Raw genomic sequence first — 10,560 nt, 5'->3', positions numbered from 1 at the left:
GTTGACAGGCAGGTAGGAAAGCCAATTAAAACGCTCGGACCGAGCGTTTTGATTGGACGAATATTTCTTGGTCCTATGCCTTCCACAGAATATATAAATACAGATAAATACATTTAGACCACTTAACAATGATTGCTATCGGGATGTGAAGAGACTTTCAACCAGCATAACAAAAAAAAATTCTGAAGACAATCACCTATTGCACCTTTAAGCAGTAATCAATGTCACAAAATCACGAGTATGCTTTGATTTAAACGTCAGAAGCTATAGCTTACATGAATGAAAATCACAAAAATGACACTTGTAAATTTAATACTTTTATATATACAGATCTATTCATTCATGTGTAATATGTTTTTTTTTTTCAAACGGATTATGAAACTTAAATATAAGCAACTCTATTGCTTTAGACCATCTACAAATGTTAAATCTTCAAATAAAATGTTAAGGTTACCACTACATTTGTCTGGAAAAAAATTAAAATAAAATAAAATGCAGTAATTGATTTATAGTTAATGTATATTTATTTTCAGCTTTCAGTGTACTCTCATTATAAAATAAATTCATTAATTGTTTATTTAATTCTAACAAGTAAGTTTTTGTTAACTAACCAAAATTAAAAATAATTTGTTGATAATCTCTGCGCAGGAGAGACTTGGTGTTTTTATAACTAGTGTTTTTATAAAAGGAAATATATCGGCATCGGCTGTCGGCCAAAATGAGTTGAAAAATCCAATATCGTGCATCCCTACTTGCTATATTCACAGAATCTTGTAATTTCAATCTTCACAGAGAGTTTGATTAGTTAATAATTAGTAGTAATCTAATACAGAACTCTCAGGAAACTGAGTTCAGTCTTTGGGTGTTCCACGGTGTGTTATTTTGCAGTACTGACTAGAGTTGGCAAGGCTGCAGATGAGGCCTAAAGCGCTGAATTTGACCTCCACGGCCACAAGAGGGTCATCTAGCATCTTCTGCAAGGTGGGAAGGAGATCTGAATCCCGAAATGGTTCTTGGACTGCCTCTGCACAGAAGAGAAAGTGGCACATGTTTACTGGAATGTCTATTTGCACTATGGCTATTTAAACTTACTAACTTTGCCCACTGTTGTCTGCTAGAGCCAAATAAAATTACATTAAGAAACACATCTGATATCAGGAGCAGGGGGTGTTGAGAGTACAGAAGGTGGATTTAGCTTTTGACACAACCAACTAGAGTTCGAATCAGCCTTTTTCCAATGCCATTCTTCTCCCTTTTCCTATCACATATCAGCTTGTGATTTCAGGGTTTATCACAATTTATACATCTGTGTCTGCAGATTTACATAGAAATGCATATCTTTGAGAGTCGAGGATTGTTCTACATTCTGTTTATATAGTCTTACCAATGTCTATTGCAGAGGCAATGGCCAAAGCGACTAAAGCCTCATTCTGCATGATGACGTGCTCACTGGTTGCCATTGAGATGAGATGTTGGACTCCATCTGCTTTAATGACAGTGTGGATGACTTCCTTTAAAGACAACAGAGGGGGATATTTTATATAAACAGGAGCAATGACTATAGTTACACATACTCTGTGTGTCTAAAACTCACAGGGTTTCCGCTGTGTCTTATAAGAGCTGCTAATAGACGGTTGGCCTCGCCTCTGACACCGGCATGATCTTTAGCCTCGCACCACTCCATGACCCGTGCTAACAGAACCTCATCCTTCCCTAAAACTGAAGCCGCTTCCTCTACAAGGGGGGGGTACAATAGAAATGAAGAGAGAAAATATGCTAAAAAAATAAGTGTTGATACTTTAATATACAAATAAAAAAGAGATACTGTTGCAGGTTTGTTTACCTCTTTAATTAGTTACTCAGATCACCTTTGGTAAGGGAAATAATAACTGGAGTGCAGACAGTAATTTAGTGTGTCAAAGCCATTGCAGGCCTTTTGTCTGAATACAAGGTTATCTAAAATAACACTTCACTGACGGGCTGGAAATTACAGCCTCTAAGTACCCTTTGTAAGGAGAAATGTTAATTCATCAGCCATCATAGTCATTTGGCAGGTAATTGTATAGTTTAGCAAAGCTTTTGTCTAAAAATTACAACATGTTGTTTGTCATGCCCTCCTCTTAAACAGCCAAATTTTACTTTTTTACTACCACTGGGACTGTCACACTTGTTCAGTCTTTACATTTTATGCATTTAAGAGTCACTTTTCTCCAAAGCGACTTACATTGCATGCAAGTTCATTTAATAAGTTTATGCAAACTAGTCTCTTTAATCTGTGACCCAACAATTCACATAAAAGCAGTTTTCTTGCATCATTACCTTGGCCGTCCACCATCATGCGCAAAGTGCCCAGCAGTTTGAACTGGACGGGGGGCATGTCAGAGCGCAGAAGGGTCCTGATCCTCTCTGTGACTCCATCCTCCAACATACGCACCTTATTGGAAGCTACATCAGGAAAACAGAGCGAGCAAGATGACAGATCTAACCACAGACAAGCATAACAGAAAATATAAACCTGCTAAAAAGTCCAATCTGTACTGGCTCCTGTTGGTTTAATGCCACTCTAACTGGTGAACCAGCATAGCCAGTATGTTCTTTCTAGTGAAGTTGGCTGACCGAAGAAGTCTTGCTGGTTAAGTTGGTTAAGAAGCCTGCTGGAAACACCTACACACTTGTATCTGTCCCTGCACTAAACTACACTATATGCAAGTGATAACCCATGTTGTTCTTTACAAACTCAAAAAAATGTTTTTCAAATACTACTGAATCTTTATAATAAAATGTATCACAGTTTTCACCAAAAATATTAAGCAGAAAACTGTTTTCAACAATAAGAAATGTTTCTTGAGCACCAAATCGGCATATTAGAATGATTTCTGAAAGATTGTGTGGCACTAGACTTTTAGACTAGAGTAATGTCTGCTGTAAATTCATTATATTTCACAATATTACTGTTTTTACTGTATTCCTGGTCAAATAAACACAGCCTTGGTGAGCATAAGACACTTACACATTAAAAAAATCTTACTGACTTTTATACAGCATATACTGAAAAGGAAAGCAGAACCTGGGATGGCAAGATTTCTAAGTGCACTGAGGCCAGCATGCTGCACAGATACATCTCCCTCTGCTACATGCTGCTCCAACAGGTCCAGAATATGAGGAACAACTCCTAATTCCAACATCTTTACACAGTTGCTGTCTGAGAACAAAAGAAAGAGAAAACTATTCTCAGTAATTTTAACTGCAATAACGTTTGAGTGATAATTTCAGACAAAAAACGTTATCATACTCCACAACAACTCCATATTTATCTCCTCACCATTTCTGGCAAAGTTAGCAATGGCCAGGGCTCCTGACAACTGCAGCTCAGTATTTGATGACTGCAGCCAGGAGAGAACATCCTGATACACCATCCCCGTCCCTTCCCCAAAACACTTCTGCATTGATTCATCTGTAACAAAAGGCAGATGATGCTAGAAAAGGGCTAAATTCTTAAAATAAAACAAAACTAGAGTAAAATAAAACAGAATTGCACTACTCTTGCACTGCATTGTTGACATTTTCATTTGACTGCCTTATTGTCTAATGTTGATAATCTAATGGATTCTTAATAAAATAGTCTAAATAGATTAAAAAAACAATTCCATTGTAATATGATGTTATTGGTGAAGTAATGGAGAGAGACCTACCTCCCAGTAGGAGGGTCACTATGAGGTTTGAGCCCACTTTTATGCTGCAGAGGTCATGTGTGTCAGAGCCACCCTGAAGAGTTCGAATCATTTCAGAGAGCGCCTCGGGCACGCCTGCTTCCACAAACTGCAGTTTCAGAGCATCTAGAAGACATGAACATGCTGTCACACAGGGATTTGCAAGGGCACACACAAGTACATTTTTAGTTTTCTTCTAGACAACATCACATAGAATAGTGACTGAGGCAAAATTTCAACCAAAGTGCGCTATACGAATAATGTTATATGATGCAGGCTCACATATAGATCTGGTTTGAATATTATGCTGCTCACCACTCTCTCCCAGTGACCCAAGAACCTCTAGTATGAGATGCCGGCGTTCTGCATCTGGTGCCCGCTTCAGCTGATAGGTCAAGACCTCCGCCACACCCACTTCCACCAGAGCCTCTCGTGCAGCATCTAATAAATCACAATCAGTCACTAGATATTAGAAATATTATGAGAAAAAATACCAGAGTGTTTCTGTAAATAAGAATAATTAAGAATGGGGTGGTTATGAAAACAAGACTGCCTCAGTCTTACAGATGCACAATATAGTGGTAGCATATTGGTTATTGTATATGTCGGTTTAGTGTATTATGTAATTGTGCATGCTCTTTCCCCCTATTTTTACATTTAAATTACATTTGTCATCATCTAAAGCTCACTTAATGGTAATCTTTAAAAAAAAAAAATGAAAAAATTTAATAAAACTGTTAAATGTAATCATTAGAAAATCTCAAAATGAATATCCATTTTTCATATAGTACATTATTATGTTGTTGTAATGCCTAAATTCACTATTTACTATTTAAAATGATTCATTTTAGATTAATAGATTAATTTCTTGATTATTTTTTAATACCAGCCATTTATCGTTATGTAAATTTTAAAAAAAATGAATTAATAGTCATGTATTGTTATGAAAATCAATCAATCAATCAATCAATAAATGCATACATACGTAGGTATCCACCAGAATTTTAAAACTGGTATATTGCTACTCAGTGTGACAATGTCCAGTCTGTTAGTGTTTTTATTATATATGATTTTAAAACTTCCCTGCTCTCTATTTTTATCTTACCCACATCAGCAAGGTTGCAGAGTGCCAGCAGGCAGATGTTTACCAGCGGGTCATTCTCAGGATACTGCTGCATTATGGCCACCAGCCTGGGGATTACACCGTTCTCCACCAGCTGCGTCTGCTGAACAGCTGAGAGAGAGAGAGAGAGAGAGAGAGACAGGGAGGACGGGTGAGTGGGCAAGCACAGACAGCCAAGAGAGGAATGGGCATTGCAGCTATAGAAGAGCTATAGAAGAATATAATGGAGAAAAGAGCACAGGGAATGAGTGGTAATTTATTTTATTCTGAATGTCTGTAATGAATACTCAATATGAACAGGATGTTGTAAGCCAAGCCTCAACAAAACAAGAGCAGAATATTTGTATTATAACTTCATATTTACAGCATCTTGTTAGATATAGGACATTTTTACTTATAGGACTGATCATAGACAGCATAACCAACCTGAGGAACAGCTACCATGCCGTCATTGGAATATGAAATTCAACATAGACCTGGACAGAAGTGCTGGTGCTTTCTAGAAGAACACTTTCAGCACAAAGACTGAGAAAACTAGGCCAGGAGATGGCATTATAAGAGAAAGACAATCCAAGGACTTATAAAGACAAGCATCCCTCCAAACAAGATGTCTTTATACCAGATGCAGACCAACAAACCATAATACCAGGAGAACTGCAGGTTCAAGAAGTTGAAGGATGAACAGAATCAAGATTCTGACATTTACTATTCATATTAACTCTGTGGTAAGAAAGAAAACTGTGTTAGAACAGAAGCAACGAAGCTAAGTGGAATTGTGCGACCAACTGGAGACACATCAAGACTGTTGGTGAGAAACACGATCAGCTTGACTGCCACTATCCTGCTCCAATGCACTCACCATTTTCAAAGCAGATACGTCCAATTGCTCGGCCTGTGTGCAGGAGCTGGTCCTGGTCTGGGCTGTTCAGTAAAGGCACTAATGCGGTCACCAGACCTGCTTCAATACAGCGCTCCCTCACAGCAGCTAACACACAAACAAAAATAATGGTTGCAAAAGGTTTTTTTTTTTTTTGCAGAGATGCCACAGAAGAACCATTTTGGGTTCACCAAAGAACCTTTCAGTGAACAGTTCTTAAAATAACCATTTATTCTTAGTGAAAATTTAGACATTATCTAGTCCCTCTATCAAGCTATTTATAATATAGGGTTTTGCTGAAAGTTTTATCATCATTGTGGGGACGTTTGGTTCATACATGGACACAAACATGAACATTTGTAAACATTTTTAGTGAAAGTCATGAAAATTTCCGCCACAGTATAATTTCCAGCACATCTCAATACGTTGTCTGAAATGTAAATTGCGCTTTGTGTTAGAAATGACACTAAGGGAAATTATATTTTTTAAACTTTTTTCTGTAATAAAATGACAGCTTCTTTTGTCTTGCTAAGGTTAATTTCATAGCTAGCATGTATCCTAAATACAATTCAATAATATTTTCACACTTACAGTAACATAATTTGACAAAATTATGGCTTGACTGGAAATGACACATAATGAAAATGATTCTGTTCAAAAGTAAAATTTACCTTGATTTCTCTGTTTCCTTCACATATACATGTCTCATATTTACATTTACAATTTTATCCAAGTGACTTACAAATGAGGAACATAAGCAAGTCACTACAGAGCCAATAATATTCATAGTACATGTCATTTCCAAAAAAAAAAAAACTACTTTTGTCAAATTGGTGGTGGTGTAAATGGCAAAATTCTGTCCCTCATTGATATAAATCATTTCTCACAATACATTTTGAAATGGTTTATGTTTATTTCACACGTTGTGTAGATTATCACAGTTTTAATCTATAAATAAAAGGCATTTGAAAATAATTTCTAAGCATAAGATTTTCATAAAACAAAAACAACAACAACCCATGAGACATAAAAATAAAATACCCATATAAGCAACAAACTGTATTATAAATCTCATTTACCTTCTCTGGCCATCTCTGCCACCAGTAAGGTGACCTGAGAGGTGAGGGGACTCTTCTTCCTCAGGACTTGAGCAAGTATGAGTAGAACACCACTGGACACTATTTTCTCTGCTGTTCCTTTCTCTGGGGATAGAAATAAATGTGATTGTTTTCTTCGCATGTTGGTAATTCCATATACTTATATAATATAAATAAATGTATGTGTTTATTTGGCTAAAATACTTTATAGGTATGTGTGCTCTGTTTTTGTATACTGGATATCACCACTAAATAAAACCAAACTGAACGCTTTAACAAAGCTTCCCTATTTTTCAAATCAGTGTCAAATCAAGTTCTGACTGCACTTTCTTCCTGATAGCTCATCCTGTTACTTCACATTTTATTTGATCTCCTCCCTCAGGTTTTGTTTCGTGCACTTCAGGGATGCTTTGACACCGAGGCCTTAGAGTAATCCGTTCAAATTCAAAGTGGTATATGAGGATCTGCTTCGGAGACAGGGATACTAGCAGGAGGAAATCGGTCATTAAAGCATGTTTTCCTCAAGAAAAATTTCCACAAGGGCCACAGTGGCAGGTCAAGCTGTAAGAGGAAGCCTAGCTGCCATGGTGACATCTACTTTGTGTTCTTTTGTGGGGGCTGCTTTTCCATTTTTAGATGCATTTGTGATCTGAAAACACAAGGAGTGTGCCAAGAAGGACAGCTGGTGCAAACTAATTTGCGAGAATGAGCAGAAGATGGGGAGTGAAATGGAGAAAAGAAGAGAAAGATTAATGAGATTAACCCGTTCTCTCCTTTGCCTTCCCTCTCTCCCTCTCTCAAATGTAAATGCGGATTACTTGTCTCCTATTTTGAGCCCCAAATCTGCTAGCAGGAAGATAAACTGACCCTCTGCTGCCCCCTACATTGGATTGTCTTCCTACACACACACACACACACACACACACACACACATATAGTACTTCAAGGAGGCAGAGGCAAATAGCAGCTCACAGCAGGATGAGTGTGTAATGAGTGCGATGCTAAATGGTGCACTCACTCAGTAAGGCTTCTAGCAACAACAGACGTCACTTTCACATGTGATCACGCTTTTTACAGGCTCTCATAAGGGTCATGGCACCAGGATTGGATGTTGCAATAGACAAACGTATAGATATGAATGAAAAAGCAGGTTTATGGAATGATGGGTTGACAGATATATAATTAGATCGAAGGGTAGTTAATTGGTACATTGGCGTAAACTCACTCTTCTCTAATAGGAGGTTGAGCAGAACATCCAGATGAGGCTTCAGCTCCTCCTCCACCAGCTCTGTGCTTACACTGATGGCTTTCAGGGCCTCACTGAGACATTCTGAAACACAATCATGAGCGTCGTCACCAACACCACTGCACAACATTTCAAACTAACAAGACATTTTCATGATGATTCATAACCATCTCAGTTATACTACAGATACAGTTTATCCATGTATTCAGTGAATTTGCCATGCACATTATCAGACTAAAATATAAAGAAGTAAACTGAATGTCTGTATTTTGATTTGTCTTTATCTATCTATCTATCTATCTATCTATATGGTAGTTAATTGGTACATTGGCGTAAACTCACTCTTCTCTAATAGGAGGTTGAGCAGAACATCCAGATGAGGCTTCAGCTCCTCCTCCACCAGCTCTGTGCTTACACTGATGGCTTTCAGGGCCTCACTGAGACATTCTGAAACACAATCATGAGCGTCGTCACCAACACCACTGCACAACATTTCAAACTAACAAGACATTTTCATGATGATTCATAACCATCTCAGTTATACTACAGATACAGTTTATCCATGTATTCAGTGAATTTGCCATGCACATTATCAGACTAAAATATAAAGAAGTAAACTGAATGTCTGTATTTTGATTTGTCTTTATCTATCTATCTATCTATCTATCTATATATATATCTGTCTGTCTGTCTATCTATCTATATTTATCTATAATATAGATAAATATAGACAGACAGACAGAAAGATAGATAGATACAGATGTATATAGATTCTATATACATCTGTATCTATCTATCTATCTATCTATCTATTTATCTATATACATCTGTATCTATCTATCTATAAATCTATATCTATTTCTATTTATCTATATATACATCAGCATCTATCTATCTATCTATCTATCTATCTACTATTGGGTTGAAATTGTTTTATATTGATATTTATTTATGCATGCTAATTTACCCTATTCTTTTGATTTAGATTACATTTACTTTTAAAGCAATTGCAATTAAAGCATTTAAAGCAATTGATTCCAAGTCGACATGAAATGGAAGCTGCAATCGTTTGTCATCCCTATTCTGACAGATATTTGAGTGAAATGGATTCTTAAACAAGAAAAATGTAGGATGGGACCTGATTTTGTCCATTGGGAATTGATTATAAGTCATTATAGAAGTCATTTTTTTCCCATAGAAATAACAATGTGTATGGATAAACTATTTATAATAAATACTGCAATATTCCACAAAAAGGAGTGTCAATTTTGATTCTATGGTGGTATTAAAGTTGAAATGAAGATCAAGCAATGTCTGTGTGTTGTTCATCCTGTGGATAAACACGTTGATGTGATTTAATCTGCTGTGACATATCCCTATGTAGTATGTATATGTCCCTATAGTATACACTATCTGCAGCACACTATGACGGTCATTCCCCAGGCACAGGAAGCAAACAGGGCCAGAATAAGAGAGAGACGATTCTGTATTTCTTCTGTAAGTAATCACCGCGATAACCCCTGGTAAGCAGAGTAAAAATAGACATAGAGGAGGGCTATCATACCTTTCCCTCCCCCACACTCCCTGTGATCCATTCAAGCTCTCTCCATTATAGGTGTAAAGGGCAGGCTGGAAAGCAGCAGTGCGTATGAGAACTGGGCGGGGTTGAGGATACCCTGGGTCTCTCATTGTGGGTGTCTGGCTCCCAGCATGCCCTTATATAAACACCTACACGCTGAGGATACACCTCTTAAACAATGGGGTTCGGCTCACCAGGAGGGTTAATCACCATTCGATTGCTACGAACCTAAGAAAGTGTGACCTTTAGATGCATGCATACGGTGTATCTGTTCAAAGTTATACCTTGTATTACAGTTAGTTAACAACGTGCAGCAGAAGCTCAAAGAGGATTAACAAAGAAGAGATTCGAATCACTTACCTATGTCTGCCATGACCACAGGTCCACTGAATCTCTCTCCGAGTCTCTGTGCGTGTCTCGGCGGCGTGTGGTTAGAGAGGCAGCCCTCCACGAGGCAGGATGGACAGCTCCAGCCCTGAGATCGCCTAAAGACGGTGAAGCAGCCGTGCCTCTCCTCTCCTCGGCTCCTCACCCTTCCCGTTTGTGCTGATCACACATGCGTATTCCTCTGGTCCCTCGCTGTCATTCACGCCCTCACTTTCGCTCTGCACCTCTCAGTGATCAGTGACGCTGCATCTCTCTCTCTCTGATTTGCACTCTCTCTCTCTCTCTCTCTCTCTCTCTCTCTCTCTCTCTGATGCAATCCTCCCCACCCTGGTCCTCGGCTCTCTGGCAGTATTCTTGCTGCCTCTCCCTCGTTCCTCCTCATAATACACTCTAAATCCTAAAGCTGCTCATCAGTTGACAATTAGTCCTGGGAAGACGCTGGGGCTGACACTTTACCCTTAGTTCTTAGACGTGTTTTGCATTGCAGTTGCACTCCTCCATCTTTGGGTGTTATTACAGCACAAACATGAACACTGGGTCT

At 38.1% G+C, this 10,560-nt stretch overlaps 1 protein-coding gene across 3 annotated transcripts in view; it reads right to left on the bottom strand.

The window, feature by feature from the left end:
* Positions 1-10,248, bottom strand: part of LOC107743575 (rap1 GTPase-GDP dissociation stimulator 1-like) — an 11,408-nt gene extending 1,160 nt beyond the window's left edge. Inside the window, exons 1-14 of one of the 3 annotated variants that reach the window (XM_016556899.1) lie at positions 9,993-10,248; positions 8,396-8,500; positions 7,826-7,837; positions 6,790-6,912; positions 5,693-5,818; positions 4,816-4,944; positions 4,026-4,151; positions 3,693-3,836; positions 3,323-3,454; positions 3,068-3,202; positions 2,320-2,445; positions 1,595-1,734; positions 1,385-1,511; positions 896-1,024 (exon numbers count right to left, since the gene is read on the bottom strand). In XM_016556899.1, the coding sequence (XP_016412385.1) occupies positions 896-1,024; positions 1,385-1,511; positions 1,595-1,734; positions 2,320-2,445; positions 3,068-3,202; positions 3,323-3,454; positions 3,693-3,836; positions 4,026-4,151; positions 4,816-4,944; positions 5,693-5,818; positions 6,790-6,912; positions 7,826-7,837; positions 8,396-8,500; positions 9,993-10,005 (1,567 nt within the window). In that variant the 5' untranslated portion in view covers positions 10,006-10,248. Of the gene's footprint in view, positions 1-895; positions 1,025-1,384; positions 1,512-1,594; positions 1,735-2,319; positions 2,446-3,067; positions 3,203-3,322; positions 3,455-3,692; positions 3,837-4,025; positions 4,152-4,815; positions 4,945-5,692; positions 5,819-6,789; positions 6,913-7,825; positions 8,119-8,395; positions 8,501-9,992 lie in introns of those variants that run through there. The other 2 variants (XM_016556900.1, XM_016556901.1) reach the window with 2 other exon arrangements.
* Positions 10,249-10,560: the final 312 nt, after the last annotated feature.

Source organism: Sinocyclocheilus rhinocerous, unplaced genomic scaffold, assembly GCF_001515625.1.
Source record: "Sinocyclocheilus rhinocerous isolate Xijiao unplaced genomic scaffold, SAMN03320098_v1.1 scaffold677, whole genome shotgun sequence".
NCBI lineage: Eukaryota > Metazoa > Chordata > Actinopteri > Cypriniformes > Cyprinidae > Sinocyclocheilus > Sinocyclocheilus rhinocerous.
The sequence above is the reverse complement of the archived record's forward strand: the minus strand, read 5'-3'. Positions and strand labels throughout refer to the sequence as shown.